Source organism: Cygnus olor (assembly GCF_009769625.2).
Source record: "Cygnus olor isolate bCygOlo1 chromosome W unlocalized genomic scaffold, bCygOlo1.pri.v2 SUPER_W7, whole genome shotgun sequence".
Lineage (NCBI taxonomy): Eukaryota > Metazoa > Chordata > Aves > Anseriformes > Anatidae > Cygnus > Cygnus olor.
This window is the reverse complement of record NW_024429078.1, coordinates 1,700,149-1,719,719: the sequence shown is the minus strand read 5'-3', so window position 1 is coordinate 1,719,719 and position 19,571 is coordinate 1,700,149. Positions and strand designations below refer to the sequence as shown.

Genomic DNA, 19,571 nt, shown 5'->3' with positions numbered 1-19,571 from the left:
CAGCTCCTGGTCCTCCTTGTCCTGCACCAGTGCGGTGAATGTTTTAAGAGTTTTATTTCTTTTTAGTCCTTCCTCCACCTAATAAAGGTCTGAGCTTACCACTGGTGTTTGTCTGCATTTTCAAAGGCTCTAGGAGCAGTTTTGCCTGTCCCTTTCCCCTGCTCCTGCAGCAACTGGAGCAAACTTCCATCCTCAGCTGTATGGGTGGCATTAGTTTTCTTGTATGCTTACCTGTACCTACAGCACTGCATGACAGTAGAGAGCATCACAAAACATCTCAGGAGCTGTTATTCAGAACTTTAAACATCCCAGGAAAATAAAACAGCTCCATTACCATGAACATAATAGTACAGGGATGTTTTCATTTTTATTTTTGTTTTTTTATTAGGAGACAGATGTGCAGAAAAGACAAAATATAGCCACTGAAGGAAAAGACAACACAAAAAAAAAGCATTAGTTAATTCTTTCTGGTAAATTATACTGAAGAAAAAAGGAAGACATGGGCTATTAGCTGAGAAAACTACTAAGAAATCTAGTGTACCTTGCTGGTTTGAGAACAGTTGAAAACTGCATTTGAAGGTGGCTGTAGTTGCAAATGTAAGTGCTAATAGTGGCTGAGGGGGGCGAGGGTGTTAAGAAAAAACAGAATAAGAGCTCAGGTAAACGTTTTTCCTCAGTCTCTTAGATTCAAAAAAAACCTCAAAACTTCAGTTTGCATCTCAGAAAAAGGAACCCAGCAAGTCAACAAGCAATGACACTGCAAGGGACAATGGGGAAGAGAAATTAGTCTGGTAGTAGGCGCTCTCAAAAAAAGGTCACCTTTTTCCCTTTTAAAAAAAAAAGGGTAACGGAAGAGTCATGATGATATATTTTCAAGCTTGGTGTTGTAAGATGCAAGTCACTGGACTGAGTGATACACACAGTGAAAACGGTCAGAAGTACATGGGTGATCCTGAAAGATGCAGTATCCTCATTTCAAACCAGGTCATCAGCAGGGCCCTCGCTGCACCACTCCCTATCCCACACTGCAAGCTGCCAGCTGCTTTCCCTGCCAGATGAGTCCTGGGGACAGGCTGGATGGGCAGCAGCGTCACTAAACCCCATGGCTGGGACAGGGCAGCAGAGGGCCCACAGTCCTGCTACCATACAAGCAGGACACTCAGGGAGCACTAAGGGATGAGGTGCCACCACCAGGACTGCCTTTTTCCCCCCAGCAGGGAGGGATGGGGGCAGAGCCCACCTTTGAGGAACCAGGTGCTGGCAGACATCCTCCCCTCCCACTTGCTCTGGGGAGCCACTGTGCTGTGGGGGCCACATCCCCATGCCCACAGCCACTTCCCACTTAGTTTGCTCTCGCCTACCCCTGCAGCTGGTGCCGTACCTGAAAAGCCCTGAGATACATGAAGTGGGGGCACAAGCAAGCGCCCAAGGCAGCAGCTCTCATCAGGGTAACTTCCTCTGTACCGCTAGGAGTGGAGGGTCTGACCCCACGGGGCTAGCAGCTCCTGGCAGCCCCAGGGCTCAGCAGGTGAAGGCAGGGCTGGCTGCTGCTCGAGATCCCATCCTAAAGGTGAATTCAGGCCGCTGCACCACAGCCAAACAAGAAGAGCACATTGCAAAGGGGTCAGGGTGCCGAGGAAGCGTTCCGCAGAAGTGAGCATGTAGGCTACCCCTGCCCGCAGGGGAGGGCTGCGAGCTCTGCCACAAACTCCCAAGAACATGCAGGTGCACCAGCTGAAGCATGCTGCTGAGAAGCTTGGCAAGCCCCATAGGGCTTTCACTGCATCCCTGGGGCTGCCAGGGAGGAAAGGGGCGAGCCCGGTATCCCTGCTTCCCTTCTGGCCCCTGCCACGACCACCATCCAGCCCTGGTGCCCATGGTTGCAGCAGAGCTGTACTTACTAACTTCTGACCTACACAAGCAAGAGAAAAAAGGCTCAGGGCAGCACTGGACTGAGGGCGCAGGAAGCACATGCGCTGCTAGCAAGCACTGGGACAGGAGGCTATCGGTCTTTCCCCACGCCAGAGACAAGTTTGGGATGAGTGCGCCAAACAGGTGGCCAGAGGGGCAGCAGGACACATCTGCTCTCCTTCTGGAGAGGGGCAGCTGGCAGCAGGTTGCAGCAGTGGCTAATCTGGACTGTTTCAACCCCAACTTAGCCTGAAAAAGAATAAATAGCAACCCAGGGCTCAGTTGTACAGACGTGAAGTGTTACGTGTTTATTTTAGGGTTTATATCACAAGCCTTTCAGAGACAAAGCTGATTGTGCCGCTGGGGCTCCAGGGGCCAGCTATTTCCTAACTTGAGCAGGCTGAAAAGGAATACTGTACCTTTCAGTAACAGCCCATCAAGCTCAACACACAGTAGCTTTACACTCTCCGCCCCATACCTTAAAAAGGAAAAGCCACCACCACAAGGCTAAACGAATGTACACATGCTATTTTGTAAATGGAGCAGCTAAACCTTGGCAATTTGCTTTGTGTGGATTTTTTTTTCCCAGTAAGTGCAGCACTTGAGCTCCCCAAAACCCAGCTTCCAATGGGTTTGTTCTACCTTTAAATACATTAAACATCTCAATGCAAGACTATTGAATTCAATAACCTAAACGTGAGCAACCCTGTTTCGCTGTGAGCGTTTCATAGAGAAGTGAAAAGGGGAATTTCTTTTTAAAAAGAAATCATAATACAGTGATGAAAGGGTTAAGACTGCAAGAATTCAGACATTCTGTGGAGGGTCTCTAAGAGGTCCATAAAAAAGGAGCAAACAGATCCATACAACAGGAGACAGCAGGAGACAATAGGTTTTTGATCCCCACCCACCCACACACACACACTTTTTTTGCTGGACTGCTGCTAGGTTACTGCTGCTCCCTTCTGGCCTGAGTCAGCAGGGCAGTACAGGGGCATAGAGGGAGCAGGTCACGACTCCTCATTGCCAGAATCATCATCATCATAACATTCAGCGTCCTCTCCTCCTCATCTCGTCGTCAATGTCATCATCATACAAGTCGTCGTAAAGCAAATCCGAACTGTTGTCAGTGGAAGGCACTTTAGTTTTGATGCAGTACTCTGCCAGTGTAGTGGGGACCTTCACGCCATCCTTCTCTGCCTCAGCTTTGGTAGCCAAAACCTGTTTCCTGCAGGAGGAGGACAGAGCAGCGTGACTGGGGCTACACGCTGGTGCAGCTCTCTGCCTCCCGGCCCTGCTCTCCTGGCAGCCCAGGGCCCAGGGCGCTGTTTCAGCCACCACCCGTGTCTGGCTGAAGCACCACAAGCAGTACCAGCAACAGATTTAGTTCCCATAGCCCCGGGTTTGGGAGTACTCCAAGTTTGTTTGCGGCATCCACACTTCCAGCGACATATGAAGTTGGTTATTGCACCGGGCCCTGCACGACCGGCCTGCCAGGGCTCAGAGCAAGGTTTGTTACATTAACTGCCCTGCTGTAGAAGGGGGCTGTTCAGGAATTTCCCAAGGCGACTTACCACCGCGGTTCAGAGGTGGTATCCGCAGCCTCCCCACCACCAAAGACCAGCCCGGCATGCCCCAACCTGGCATTCTCATGGGCATCTGGCGCCGCTCGGCTGCCCAGGGGAGCAGGCAGAGCCATAACCCGCTGCTGCCCGGGGCCGGCAGGACACAAGCACTCCCGACACCCCAGGGTGGGCTGCGAGCTGCCTCCTGCTCTGTTTGTGGAGCAAGGCCAGCTCTGCTGAAGCCAGCTGCCGGGGACAAAGATAACCTCCAGCAAGGCTCTTCAACCGGCTCAGGCCAGCAACTGCCTGCTCAGCTCCGACCACAGCTCTGCTCTGCGTGCCCAGCTAGCCGAGTCAATGCAGATGTAATTGGTATTTTGCCAAGCAAGTGAGACAGCAGCCACTCTGCGGTAGGGGCTGCTCATTTGTGGTTCCAAGCCACCCTGGCTCAAGTTCATATCATCTTCCAACAGCACCTGATGAACCATGAGCTTCGAGCAAGGGACAGTCAAGACTGAACAGTGCTCCAAGCTAACCAAACCCCAAGCTTTGCAAACACTTGCCAAATCCTGCTGATATTCCTTCAAGGAGGGACAAGATTATGATTCATGAGTGCATTAAGCACAGAATTAGTAGGATGCAGTCAGTTTGAATCACATCCTAAGCAGCAAGCAGTGCTCAAAGGCAAGTGGGGACTTCAAGTGGGATTTACTAGCAGCCAATAGGTTTTGCAGAGCATCATGCCAGATTAGTCTGAAAAAAGAACAATTCAAAGACAGATCAGCCTGGTCCTTCTGCTCCAGAAGTCTGCACCAATTCTGTGCTGAAAAATCTAGAGACCAGAAACCTGGACTTGGAATAAAACTGTAGAATTCATTTCTAAAGAAGCAATCAGAGTGAGAAGCTGGTTTCAGCAAGTTCTGCAATCAGCCTGTTTTGTAGGATTCGGAGCAGGAGACTGGTAGCACAGCATCACAAAGAACAAAACTTACCTTATGATTTCAGCATACTCCTTGTCTTTTCCTTTACTGTCCCTCCATTTCCTGAACATGACTGATGCACACATTGGCAGGAGAGAAAGTTGGGCTCATTAAGCAGAGAAATTACACTCAGTAAGATAGTCCTGAAAAAGGTAACCACAACAGCAGGGTCAGGGCTAAAGCATTCATGGATCCTGGATGCTGACAGCTTGTTTTTTGTTTTTTTTTCCCCAGGCGAGGCATCAGAAAAGCATCAGAATGCATTGTTTAAAGTCAAAACCTAAGCTAAGCACAACTGACCAACAGCTAGAGTGAAAGTGGGTATTTTGAACTTCAGACCATGGCTGGCAGCGTGGGGAAGGTGATACAGTACAAACCTCAAGGACCTGACTACGGATAGCAATGTGCTCCAGAAAAATCTAGAGGGGAGAAGCTCTCTAGCACAAAGAAAGCTATTAAGGCGGTCCAGCCCTCCAGGCTGGGCTGGGGAACACTTCGGCTTGGAAGTGGTTTTGCACTGATTAAGTACAGCCCAGAGAGTGCTCCAGCTGCCTTGCCCAGGGGTTCCCACAGACTGAGCTGCAGAGGCCTTTCCTTTGCTATCTGAAGCCAGAGCTTGTATTCTAACTAGAAAAGAAAAGAAGTGTGGGGAGGGAACACAGAGCCAAGTGCACTCTGGCACCTGGCCCACCACTTCTGTTCACGTCCTTGTGACAGCAATGACCAGCAGAGTTCAGCTCAGACCCACTCAGCTCATCCACACCTCCTGGGGATGGTGCAGGGTTGGAAACATGCTTGGTGAGCCTGCGCCTGGTGACATGCAGCTCCCCAGCAGCGAGACGGGCTCTTTGCCTGTCCTCCTGCAGAACAAGGAGGACCGCAGCAATCCGAGGCCTGCTGATAGGGCTGTGCTGCTGCCCCTGCCCAACTGGAAGCCCAGAGGTTGGAGCTGTGGCCAGGTATATCCTCTCCTCAGCCCATGCACCTCTGGGGCTGCAGCAGCATGTGTGGCAATGGGAAGACAACACAGATGTTTCCCAATATCCAGGCAAACTGCCAAGCGCCAGCAGGATTCAGCTACTGGTCCTCAGCAAAACCAGCATGAACCAGGCACGTAAACCCTGCAGATGAACAGCTTTCCTGGGTTTCTAGCAACAGCAGCAAGCTAGCTAGGTACGCTCCTCCTCAAGCATTCAGTGAGGGCCACCACCACATCTCGCCCAGCCCCTTCTCCTGCATTTCCTACAACCTCTGCACTCCAGAGCTTCAGCCCCTTGGCACTCACACTGCCACGACAAGCACAAAACTCAGCAGCAAGTCATGTCAGGCAGCTCTACGCATGCAGCAACCTGGCTGCAGCTACCACAACATCTTCACCCTCCTGAGGTGCTCCCACTGGCAAAAGCTTTCAATGGAAATTGAAGGAAAGGCCAAAGGCAAGTGATAGGTCCTGGAATACAGCTGTACACAACAACTGCCCTGCAGAATTGATTAAAGGAGCCTAGGGCCCCTCTGCACTCACATTGATTTAGAGGTGCACTCAGAGCGGTGTATGCTGAGCACATCTAACTGCATTTAACTGGCATACAGTGCCAGGAAATGCTTGGTCATTTGGATGCTTAGCTTCTTGAAAGACTTTGAAACAAAACGCTTATGTCTGGCCAGCCTGCTCAGCACGGCTATCAGGAGAGCCTTCTACAATTTGCTTTCCAAAGGACATAATTCAGTAGGAAGAGAATGACAGCTCTGGAAAAAATGCCTGGCCAGACTGGAATGATGGGAAGGAGAGTGCCCGTCTTCCACTTCATCTCAATGATTTATTCAGAGGCCTTTGATTCTTCCCAGCCAGGCTGTGAAGCCAGGAAGTTAGCTCCAGCAGCACTGTAGCGGTTTTGCTTAGAGCGAGCAAAACCTGGGGAAGGCCCAGGACAGGAATTAGTAGCTGGATTTAGCATCTGCTCTACCCATCTTACTTCAAACAAAGTGAGAAAAGGCAGATTTCTACTGCAGTGCCCCAGGCTCCAAAGTCAGTGCAAAGCCACTTAAGCACACCACCAAGGCCAGCGGCCATGAGCGGTGAGACTGTGCTGCTCATCCCAGCTAGGGTGTTACATCAGCTCCAGGAGTTTTGGTACCTCTGGAACTGCACACTGCTTTGATTCAAACTCTGCTATTGGGGGTAAACAAGGTACACTAACAAGACGGGATCCCAGTGCATGGGACCCAACACCACCGACAAGTGACTCATGGGGATTGAAAACACCCTCAGCATCAGATGCAAACTGCACTATCCTGGATACAGACTGACCATCTGCAATATTCTTGGGGATCTGTTTCTCATTCAGGCCACACTATATTCAAGCTGTTTGCACGAAGAGCAGGGATTTCAAGCCTGCCTTGTGCTTTTGTGCATCCTTCCCTCCCTGTTCTGGGAACAGTTACTTTGTGAGCCGCTCCCTATCAGCTGCCATACTACTTCTTTCAATGTTTACAGTGCCATTGTCTTCATCAGAGCAAGTCCCTCTAGATCCCTTTATCATCAAAGGAGAGAAGCCAGCAGAAGCTCAAGGAATCAGCTCTGTTAAGTGCCTTTTTGTCTTCATGAATCAACAGAAGGCTCAGAAACAGGTGAATTTCATCTAAACCCAAGCAGATATCACATAGACTGGTTGGGAGTCCCAACCAGTGCATCCTGTTACATACCTTATTGAAAGATTTTTTTGTTCCAGCTGCTATCCACATTGTAGCTTCTCAAAGCCATTTTCAGAGGTTTAGAGGTAGATGGAGATTTGTCTTAGCACATTTTTATTCTCCGATATCAAGTAAAAGGTTTACCATTTAGCTGAAGTCAAATGTTAGATATGAACAGCTTGTCAAGCAACTCAATGCACTGTTGGCAGCTGAAAGAGCCAACAAAAGTCAGCAATCTCAGGAAGCAAAGCAGCAGTGAGGCCAGGCATCACCTCTCCTCACAAGGTATGGATGTAGCAGCATTTCAAACATTGTGCTGAGTGCACCTGCTGAATATTGAACACCTCAAAGGACACAGTGGAGCCAGGGGAGATACAGAGAAGGGTAGCCAAAATGATCAAAGATCCTCAGCTCCTAAGACCTGCCACCACTTCCTCAGCTTTATGGCCCTGGGGACACAAGGATAAGCAGCATTCTCTGCCACACAGATCATAGCTGCATTCCTTCACATCTTGCTGGATGTTTGCTGTACTTACTTGTGGCTGACTCATCTTGCTCCAAGTGACAGGAAAGTCCATGTTAAAAAAATAAAAACAAATATGCTTGACACCTTTAGAGGTAGAAGCACAGGTGCTCTCCAAGCTGAATGATATCCCACCCTGCAGACACTTCAGCCATGGTCAGCTGCAGTGAATTGCCAATACTCAGCAGGATTTACAAAATTCAGTGACTAAAGAGGTTACACATGCAGCTCATTACAACCATGCTCCCCTCATGTACCTCCAGTCCTGCTGCCTCCAATCTGACAAACTCCGGAGCCTTGCAAAGCCAGATGGGATCCCAGCAGGAAGAATTTGTATGAGGCACTTAGCCCAACAGGTGGTGCTGGCAGTGGGCTAACATTTAAGGACAAGTTTTGTTGCCACTTGCCAACACACCCAAGGAATGTTTTCTCCCCAGACATCACCCCTAAGCCCAAAACGTTCCAAGAGAGTAAGCACCAAAAACTGCATCGTGGTAAGGAAAAGCAGCAACCAGAACTGGCAAAATGAGTTTCACATCAAGCTTTTGGTGCTGCGTATAATGAAATAGTCAGAATGTGAGTGTGATCTAAGTAATTAATGCCTTAAGCTGCTTCTAAACTCTGTTTAACTTGCTTGACATCTAGTCCTAACAACTGGAGGAGATATACTGTGTTTTCAGACATTTGATATGGTTAATAGCCATGTGAGCAGAAGGACAACTCAACGTAGCTTAGCAGTACACAGTTTAAAATATTATTTGAACTATTTAAAAAAATTAAAAGCCAGTCTGGACTAGAACTTGAGAGAGCGCTTCATACTCACTTCTACTTGGGACAGATGGATTGGATAACATTTAGCTTAAGCTTTTAAGGTAAGACTCCCAACTCTTTATAACTTCACACAACTCAGATGGACCGTTTCTCTTGAGCCTTTTTAACCTTGAAGTAGCATGCTCCAGGAGGGAACTTCAGTTGTTATAATTTGCTGACTGTTACAAATCCTAGTTTGCTGCCACGCTAGTTCTAGTTCAGCACTTTGCAGTGTGTGTTACAATCCCATTCCAAGGGTAAAGAATCCAATAACCCCCCCTTGCTAGATCTTTGCTTTGACAAAGGCTTTTTTTCAAATTAATTTCACGAAGCCAAGTTAGATAAAAGCAGAGTCAAAGCATCAGAAAACCCTCTTCATATCTCTACGTTCCCCCACCTGGGTTGAGATCCCTAACTGGATCTACCAGTGGAAAAAACAATTTAAACTAAGGAATCAACGTCTAATAAATCACTCTGAAAACAAGCATAATTTTCATATGATATGCTAAAAATCTAGGGTCAGTTATTTTAACTTTGTTTGCATAATGAATCACATTAAGTAGTTATAACAGAAGTACCTGAGCTCAAGGTCCTTTCCCTATGTCACTCCTGCTGCATGGGTCAGTGATCTGCTATTTGATGTTTGTTCTGTGAGTTCTTTATTGGTAGCTTTATTGGTAGTGTCTTGAAATTAGAATGAAATCCAGCTGATGTTTCAAAAATGGACATACTAGCCTTGAATGCTGCTGGTACTTAGTGATTGTTTGGTTTTGGCAGCAAAAGAACTACCTAGCTAACTGCTCAAGACACCACACTACAGGACAGGAGATAGGGACAAGTATTAGAAGGCAAACTGCAGGTAGCACTATGCATAATTTTAATCCTACAGGGCCTGAATACTCAGAGATGTCCTTTTCTACTAGTTGGTATCTTAGAAGAGTTTGGATAACATGCCTTGGGAAAGGTTAAAACGTTTGAGATCGCTTTAAGAACATGTAAACCTGTGAATATGGCAGAAGGCTCTACATCATTAACCCAGCATCAGGACAGAGCATGCCCCCAGTATCTTCAGACAGCTTGGTGAATCCGGTTCCTACCTGATTCAAGCTCTAAACCCCCCTAAAATCTTTAATTCCCTTCCAAACCTTTTCCCAACACAGGCTTTAGTCTAGGAGAGAGATGACAGGCCTCTGAGTTCAGCTTTGTACACCACTGGTTCACACTGTTACCTGACATTTTGGGTAGGGTTCCACCTCTCAGATGGCAGCTCTCCACTTTGTGGGTCATCTACAGGCGGGTGAAGAATTGAAATACATACATCTCCGTTCTGAAAGACAAAAAGCAAAGTTGAGAACAGCCCGGCTCAAAGTAAAGGTCTGAAGACTCAATTCCATCTCTGGCTATGTTTGAGCAGTTTTGCCTTGTTGATATGAAAAAAACGTGCAAGAACTGGAAACAGTTCTCAATCCTTCCTAGGTCTGCCATATTAATATGTTCAAAATCTTCCCTTAGTCTGCAAATTGAAATAAAACGATCTCAGGCCAAGATATTTTAGAGAATGTAGTTTAGAGAATGTAGCAAAGCAACCAACAATAGTTGGTAAAGTCACGTAAAACTAAATCAGTCTCTAGACAGCACATACTGCCATCATGATAGAGATGAGCTTTAGTCACACGAGACCTAAAGTAGGGTTAATTTTTTTCTTCCCCAGTGGTAACTGAGTTAGCTACAAGAATCTTTAAATTCAGGGATTTAGCACTCTATCCTAGCTCAGGTATCAAAACAATGCTTCTCCTGGGATGCGCAGAGGTTGAACAGATGGTGCAAGGCAGGCTGAGGCTGCTCCCCTAAGACATAGCTGTTTGAAATATCAGGTGAAAAAGCAGGAGATGCTCCCTGAAGGTTTCACAGAAAGTCCCTTCCAGCATGCAAGAGAGAGAATATTTTGGTAGCATATGGAAGCCATACAGCTACATAATCCTCAAGCTGTGTTTTACTCACCAGCATTATAGCCTGAATATAGATTCAAAGTTTCATAATGCCTACCATTTATAAACACTAAGAGAATTGCTTTTACCGGTTTCTATCAGCAACAGCACCCTGACACGATTACTCCACAGGAGTACTGTAGCAATGTTCACCACAGCTGATGTCCTCCAGCAAAGCAGACCCCAGGGGCCTGTGGGGTCCCAGTGCCACCCTGCAGGATGGGGTGAATGACAAGGCTGTCACTTGTCACCTTGATCTAAGGTACGGGTTGGTCAGAAGAACAAGAGAAACTGAGGATCAGCTTTGTAGGAGGCAGCAAACAGGCAGCTCCCCAAGCTTGGCTATGTCCTGTGTCCTGTCGGATCAGTGTAGGCAAGGGGAGAGCTCATCCTACATACATTTTTGAAAGACAGGAACAAGGAGGATGGTGTATTTATCTGCCAGAGGAAGAAAAAGCACAGGAACTAGCCTATACTTTATTATGACAGAACTGAAACGCCTTATTACCTCAAAAATAAAAACCCCAGTATTAAATGCGGTTTTACCACAATCCAGCTAGGTGACCCAAGCAAACTGGAAATGAGGAAAACACATAAGCTCCTCGAGTCTCTGCTCAGAACTGGAACGTCAGCCTCAACCTCTCCATCTGGTCTCACCAGCAGATTCTGCACACTGCTACTGTCTTTCATCTTCATTACACTGAAAGATATTTTTCCCTCCTGACAAACCCTCAAACCTCAAGCCCTTTGCTGATTTATTCTCAGTTTCATTTGGAGTTATCCCAGTGCCTCATCTTCAATGCTTAAATGTTTCCAAAACAGCCTGCAAGCTGCTTCAGATTCCCTCAGCTCCAAGAAATACTGCTATGAACACAAAGTACAAAGCTGAGAGCTGGAGTATTTGAACAGTAACCCCAAAATATACCCATCAGGTTTTGGGTTACTTTCTCCTCCTACCTTCAGTTGTTCCTAGAGTCAATTTTTCATCTTTCCCACTGGGACTGGGCCTTTCCAAGATTCATTTTGTATATACCACTTTGGTAACCATTTCCCACTCACCTCCTGCATGAGAATTTCTGCATTCAGAAACAACCTCTACAGTATGGATCTGCAGTAATATACAGGTCCTGAGATTTTATTTATTTATAGACCAAGCTCTCATGTAACTGAAAGAGAGCCTTGAAGAGAAACACTATCCTTGGCTACACGTTAGATTTGATGTCAAGTCCAAAATTCAAGCCAGGAGACTATCAGATGGCTGATTTTAGGAAGTCCCTGGGCATAACAAGGCAATCCTGAGCATCCAGTAATTAGAACTGATTACTACCCTGCTCTGCACTGAAGTTTGGATAGGCTTTGGCCATTTCTGACTAGAATATCAATGCAGTTTAATGTGACACAAAGTGCACTCATTCTGGATGGACATCCAGCAGCAGCAGCTTTCTAGAAAAGGACCTTCCAAGCCCAAGGCATCAAGCAAAGCCATCGTTTGTTCACAGTGATGAAGTGACATTCCTGTTTTGAACTGGACCCAAAGGAAGCCTGCAGAAACTCAGAGACCTGTGACAAGATGACAGAGCTGTACTAACAGGAACATTTGTGAAAAAATGTTTAGCCTCTCAAACTACTCCAAGCAGCAGTCCTAGCAGGCTGACACGTGGTTAGAATATTCTGAAGTTTGACAGGAACTTGACTGGCCTCCACTAAAAGCTTAAGTCAAATTTTAATCCAAAACAGGCCTTCAACTTTCAAATACAGCTCGTTGAAATTGGGTAGTTTTGAACTGATTGCACTAAGATTAGAAGCAACATCGCACCCACGAAATGAAACGCTCCTTCCCACTGTCTTTGCACCGGCGCTGTTGAAGTCTGTCTTAAGCTGCTGCTCTGTAACACGACAGCTCAGCTCAGCCAGGCTGATAAGCTAAAGATCACTTGATATACGAAAGCCCAGCAAGAAACACAGCCTAGCCTATTTGTGGCACACGCAGAGCAATTTGTGCTATGCCCAAACAGTGGCACAGGAGAACAGCTTGGCCCTGCCAGCCCCCATGCTCACACAGTGCCGGGATGCATCAGGCATCCTCAGCACAGCACTTCCCTGTGCTGCCTTCACCCTGAGCCTCTCCAGGCAGCCTGTTCTCAGCATCAGAGACATTTTCAAGCTAGGGAGTGCTGCTTTCTGAAGAGCATTTGTATACAAACGTTCCCCTTCAGGAGCTGCTACGTACTCATACCACGATCCAATTACGGATGCAACAGCCCACAGGTGTTACCCTTTGAACGTGACCTACACACGCACTGAACTAAGTGCTGCTCCAAGCTGGCCTGCAGACATTTAGCCCAGAGGTATCTGTTCAGTCTTCTCTGAAGAGCAACCAGGCTGCACAGGACTCCTGAAGCTGGACTCTAGCCTAGCTCTGGTTCTTCTGCAGTCAGTGCCCTGAGACCAAACCCCTTCATTCGCAGAAGATTGTTTCTTGTTTCCCCGTTATATCTTGTTGCATCACACAAAACTGTGGGATAAGCCAAAAACAAAGATGTACTTGAACAGCGTACAGACAACCACTAGTTGTGTAAATATCACAGTAGAGTAACACAAAGACCAAACCAGCTTTCATCCAAGAATCCCCTAAAATTGCCAACACTTGCAGTACAGTGCTTCAGCTGGGGCTACAGGCTGCAATTGCAGGTAGGAGAAAGGCTCCATCCCTGCCTGCAAGAACAGCTTTTCCTACAAATTTTAGGAATTAACTCTTGCTGAACCACAAACCTGACATTTAACACAAACAGTTTACCACTTTAGTTATGGCTAGAGATATGGAAGTATGGACAGTACTAAAATTTAAGAAACTAGAAAGCCTTCTCACATGCCTAGGAAAACTTCTTTAAAAACCTTACCTCATAAATGTTGGGGTGCCACATTTTGGTCAGGAATCTGAAGGTAGGTGGTGAATATGGATAGTCAATAGGAAACTTAATGTGAGCCTGCAAAAAGAAAAAAATATTTTAGTTAGGAAACAGAACAACAGGAGATCAGCAAGTTACCATCACAATGAAAAAGTGGAAAACAATTTCAAGTAAGGCCATTGAGCAGTTCGTTTTACATACCAGCATCCATGTGGAACCACAGTACAACCCTACACAGTTTCTTATAAGCAGTCTTTGTAACTAAGCAAGAAAAAAACTAAATATCTGAGCCTTACCAGCCCAGGTCAGTCCTAAAAACAAGCCAAAAGGCGTTTGCCATGTCCTGATTCATGCAGCACTATCCAGCAACTGTTGTTCAACAGGGCAAAATAGATGTGAAAAGACAAAAAGATGTTTTTTTGCTGGGTTCAGAAGCAGGCTAAAACCATTTGCCATGATGAGAAGACCTGTTCTACATGTGCCAGTGCAAAAAATTTAATTTCATCTTTCCAGAGAGAAGATTTGTTAAACACTTGCTTAACTGACACCCAAGGCTTTTTGCCTTTCTTGTGAGAATAAAACTGGTCTACCTGGGTTCTTAATATCATACTTCTTGCCACAACAAACACGTCTGAATGCTGTTTGTGTCTGTTTAATAAATCCGTGCAACTCGATGAACCAAACACGGATGGGCCAGGACAATGAGTACTGCCTTTCCATATGCACGAGGTCAGCAGACGGCAGTGGGGCAAGACTGAGTTGAGTCAGTTGTGCAGAGGCTGCAGAGATCCCAGCACTGGATGTGACTGCTGTGCTGCCCTGCCACTCGCAGCAGCTGGAAAAGCCAGCCAAGTAGGGAAAAAGGGCTGAACCTGGACGGGTTAAGTGCCAGGAATGCTCCTCTCGGAAAATGGGGCTTATGCACCATGCTCTGGGCTGCGGAGCCCAAATCCTCCCCTCAGTGTTGCTCAGCCTGCCAGGACTCCCACCGCCAACCCCAGGTGGGATCTCTAGAGAAGCACCCAGTCCAGGAGGTGGTCCCTGACCTTGTTCACAGGACAAGGTATGGGAAGGTTTTGTCCCAAGTCCCAGAAACGTAAGCAGGCAGGCAAACAAATTCAATCACAAGCAATTAAGCAGCTGGCTACAGTTTTACTTACAGACTGGCATATGTCTTTGCATCGTAACCCAGCTTTTATCGGGCCAAAGTGCCAGGGAGCAAAGAACAGAAGGTTTTCTGTTCAACTTTATGAAACAAGCTGAGCAGCTCACATGGCTTTACATGCTGCACGTCTGCTTGTGCTACTGGCAGCACGTGGGTATGTTACAGCAGCAAGTCCTTCCACCACAGGAATTTGCCCCAGCATGCTCACAAGCAAACAATTCAGGATTTGCTTAAACAATCCTAGCCCTTGGTTTAAGGTCAGTTACATGAATGGCACTGTTCCAAGAGAGCAGGCAAACGCCTGTTATCACCACGCCGCTGCAGAAATAAGCAGCTGCTGCAGTGAGACAATGCCTGGCTCCAAAACGTGCTGCCCAGAATTGGCAGCAGAGCAAAGATTTACCAAGGGCAGAGCACATTTACTTCACCTTAAGAACTGCATCTCATAGCTGCAGACTTCTTGGGACCACTGGGGTTTTCCCAAGCCCATTCCTGTGCTTACATGCAGTTTCAGGAGATCTAAGGCTTGAAACAGCCCAAGGACTGAGATTAAAAATACAAGAAACAACAAAACTCAGGATGGGGCTAGCTACAAGATTTCTTGGCAGGAGCTACATGCATGTCTTCTACACTGGTATAGTTACTAGACAGCTAAAAAACCTTGCCAGCAGTGTATCAGCATCATCTTCACACCCCATATACACAGCTAGGGGCTGAGGAAGCAGGTCCCATCCCTCCCAACACAGCCCCTCTGCTCCCACATCCTGAGATGAAGCCCTCAGGGCTGGGTGAAGACCACTGGGAAAGCTGAGCCATCCAGCATCCATGGGCTCTGTGCACAATGGCCATGCAGAAGTTATAGGCCCTGGAAGATGGTTTCCAACTTCTAAATCCTGTTCTGTAGCCACAGCTCTGCAATAGAAAAGGACAATCTGCCTGCAACAGCAAACGTTAGAGAATTAATGAAACTTGGTGTTTTGCCATGGGAAGGATGCCTCCCGAGCTCTGGCACCAGAAAATGCCACTGGAGAGAAGTTAGAGAAGTCTTTTCTGCTCATGCAGAAGCAGCCGAGAGCCAAGCTTGCCTGTAACCAGCTGCATGTTTGGAGGATTCACAGGGGCACGCTATCTGTCAGTGAGCCTCTTCTAGCTAGCCTGCATGTTTAGCACGTTGAGATGCTGTGCTGGAGCAGAAAGCAAACAGAGCCTCTGTACAAAGCCTGATTTCAGAGCCACAAGCCCCTGAACTCGGAAACCCCACATTACAAGCAGGGATTTTCTAAAAAGCACCACTTTCAAGTCCCTGCACTGAGATCATTCAGAAGTTGAAAAGCGAAACCAACCGCTTTCCCAGAGCATTATAAATAGGTCCTGGAGGTTTACTCTGCGTCTCTTCTGTAACACAAGTTATCACAGGAAGTTACATAGAACCACTCTGCACTCGCTAAATGCTGTTTGAGTTTCTGGTGGGTTAAGTTAGTCGAGAAATTCCAACAAACTGCAAGACTGCTTGCACAGACTTGTCAACAGCCATGGTTACAAGTCAGGTTCCCCCTACACACACACTAAAAGCCCAATTCTAAACATATTAAGGGAGGAAAATGGGACTGAAGTAGGCAATAACCACGTTTTTCAAATAAAGCAGTAGCTCACAGTTCTCCCTCCTGCAGTTTCACCAATCTAAGGCAAGTTCAGCTCTGAGCTGCTTCCCATGGCTGGCAAGCTCAGCCAGGGACTGCTGCATACTCAGAGTGTCAGAGCTGCAGGGCAGCTCGCTTCCAGCCTGCTTACAGCCAGATGAATTTAGGATTCCGGATTTACCTTGTTGCCATCCACACACACCTTCAAGCACCCAGCCGTTACTGCATTTACCTGTTTGACTCCTCCATCTGAGCTTAAATTAACCAGAAATAACCCTGATTTCAGCTGCCGTCTCACCATGGCTCTTTGACACCACAGAATGCCCTTGATATGGGGAACACAGACCAATCACCCACCCGTTACCCCTTCCCCAACTCATATGTATGGTCCCTAGAGGAAAAAAAACACTAAGTTAAAACCATGAGCTCCCCTAGTTTGCCATTCAACAGGCCAGACTGTCAGAAGATCCAGCCTTTTGCAGGCATTTACAGCTACTGCACAAGAACTTCAACCCCCAAGTCGCAGCACACCACATTTTAAGGTTACTTGGACACCACACTCATTTCAGCTGTTTCCTATTTTACTGCCTTGCTCCTTGGCATTGCCAATGGTGATCGCACTTCAGATTTCAGTTTCCTTCAGTCTCCAGCTTTGGTAAGGCACAGCCCTAATGAAATCCATATATGCTGGAAAAATAAAATCCTACTTGATATCCATGCTATCAGCCTGAAAATGCAAAGCTAGTGTTTCTACCAACCACTGAATTAAGCCCTGATAGTCATTATGAATAATTACTGCAGTGATTCTGAGTTTCCAGAAGTCTTGCCACATACTTGAAGCAACACTTACGTATTAATACCATCTCCCTCTTGGTGGGAAACACTATCACGAGCAGGATTCCCTCCTAAATTCAGCTGTCTAGAAATTCAGTATTTATTCCAGCTTAGCTCTATATGACATTTTGTAGTCTGACACTGACTTATTCTACTCCTCTCATGCTGGGAAAACCCAGATGCCTTGTTTTTAAGGCAGCGATGGTAGGAACAGTGAATCCATCTTATCTATCCTCTGCAGAGGGGTGACGGGAGGGGGATAAAACGGGGAGCACCCATTTCCTGGAAAGCCACCAGCGTCACAACAACTGATGTGATTTGGGGATATCAGGGGAACCAGCAGCTTGTTACAGTGGCCAATGGAAACTGCAGCTGCTTGATGTTTCTGACACTACTTGGTAAAGATTATTTTATAACATCACCAGCTTAGCACAAGCCTTATGAACAGACGGCAACAATGGAAGTGAAAATCCTCTGAAAACCCAACAAATTGAGATAAAAAGGAAGAGTTACATATATTTTGTGCTTTTTGGTAATGTTTTTGTGATGGTCTGCTCCAAGAAGCCCAGAGCCAAGCTCCTGCAGACAGCATACAGCTCTCACCTCCTGCAGATCACCCCCGTGCCCGGGCAGGAGTGTGAGAAACACTCCGTAGCCAATAACATAGGCTCAGGTGAGGATCTCAGTGAAGTAGTAATTGTATTCGGGATTGCAACGGCGGGCATCCCACAAGCAGGAGCGCGCCTACTAGTCACACAGTACAGTTTATAAACTTTCTTTCTCGACGACCGGGACCCTCCCCTGTTTCCCCATTGACTGGGTAATCCGGGTTCACAACCTATCCGATGCTTCACAGACAATACATGGCCTTCAGTGCCGGCCTGTTAAATTTCAAATTTCTTTTGACTTTTTTACTGTTTGAAGTGGTAATGTTTCTTCACTTATCTGACTTGACACCGTGATCTTCACCTAATTGCTCTAAGGAGTCTGTTTGTCTGCATTTTACAAGGTTGTCTGCTAAGTTTTCTTATCACTGCAAGCATATCTCAATACCCCATTCCTTACCTTTAAACAATGTAACTGTGATATATGGAGTAATAATTCGTGTCAAGAAGATGGTTGATGTTAATAAAGAAGGGGGAGATGTGGGAGTGTGGCCATGGGGGTCGACAAGACCCATGGTTGGTGATAACATCGGACTCTTAACGATGAGGCCATCAGGAATGTAAAGAGTTCAGAGGGAACAAAGAAGGGTGATTCAGGAGACGCCTTGCTGTCTCGGGTTGCCTGTTCTCCAGCCATTAAGGCATGGAAGTTGCTGGGTGTTTGCTGTTGCCAGGCAAAGTTGTTGATCAATGAATAGTTAGTGGAAAAGTACTGCTGGGGGGCGAATGGTATAAGAAGGGAGCCTGTCCTCGATGATGAAAACAAACAGGGACACGAACAACAGGAACAGGCTAACAGAACAGGGACCAGGACAGGAACAGGGACATTGATCGTCTAATGAAGATGGGTTCGGCCAAACTCAGCAAACCGCTCTAAGAAGCTCGTATAGAAAGTCACTGGAAATTGGCGCACCGGAGATGGAAGTAAGCTCAAGCTGAGAGAAGCAGACCCGCACACACAACTGCCCCTCACTGGCCGAAGGTAAGCAGTTGCACGCTATGGGGAATCATATGTCCTTAGAAACAAAAAATGTCCTCGTAACCTTACAGCTTATTCCCTTTATTACGAATCAGACAGTTTATGATCCTGAAACATGGGACCAAATTGAGGTCAAGGTGTGGGACTCTGCTACTAAAAATGAAAAGGTTGCGGTGGGATTGCTCAGCACCTGGCGAGCAATCTCTGAGGCCTTAAAGAGCCCTGTGGGACCACAATCAGAAACGTGTGCTTTGCCAGACAGTGAGGGAGCTGCGGGCTCGTCCACCGATCCTTCTGCTACACCATCGGCCCCTCCGTTGCTACAGCCAACGCAGGCCTTTGCTGTTACGCCCCCTGGTGACCTGAACGTTCCTTTTGATCCAGGCCCTACGGGCCCTGAAAAGGAGCCGGATCTGCTTCCCTTCGATCCGGGAGGAATAGGATGCGTAGGGCCCGAAGGCCGAGTTGCTTAACAACTTAAAGCGAGACATATTGTTCCCACGACTAGCCCTGGAAGTCTCCGGTGTTTGTAATCAAGAAAAGGAATGGAAAATGGAGACTGTTACATGATCTGAGAAAAATTAATGAAGTCATGGAAGATATGGGAGCACTTCAGCCGGGATTACCAACTCCAACTATGCTCCCCCAGTCATGGACATTAATAGTAATAGACTTAAAGGATTGTTAAACACTGACCAGAATTCGGAAAACTCTGCCATGTTTATGTTCAAACTGATCTGATTGTATATATGTATAGGCGTACTCGGGTTTCTTATGAATATGTAAAAGCAATGTTCTATATATTTAGAAAGTTTGACGGTTGTGTGTGCATGTTGGTAGAGCGTAGACTCCCCACGCATCCACCACTGTTTACGTGCCTTTTAAAAATATTAATAAATTCAGATTGAGTTGTA

At 46.8% G+C, this 19,571-nt stretch overlaps 2 protein-coding genes across 2 annotated transcripts in view; both read right to left on the bottom strand.

Annotated features, from left to right (window-relative positions):
• Positions 1-19,571, bottom strand: part of LOC121063021 (CUGBP Elav-like family member 4) — a 1,483,068-nt gene that overhangs the window by 200,664 nt on the left and 1,262,833 nt on the right. The window lies entirely within an intron of this gene.
• Positions 2,249-19,571, bottom strand: part of LOC121063017 (ubiquitin-conjugating enzyme E2 R2-like) — a 76,631-nt gene continuing 59,308 nt past the window's right edge. Inside the window, 7 exon segments of the mRNA XM_040543325.1 lie at positions 2,249-2,970; positions 2,972-3,136; positions 4,466-4,534; positions 4,536-4,553; positions 4,555-4,596; positions 9,707-9,804; positions 13,366-13,452. Coding sequence (XP_040399259.1) covers positions 2,919-2,970; positions 2,972-3,136; positions 4,466-4,534; positions 4,536-4,553; positions 4,555-4,596; positions 9,707-9,804; positions 13,366-13,452 — 531 coding nt within the window. The 3' untranslated portion in view covers positions 2,249-2,918.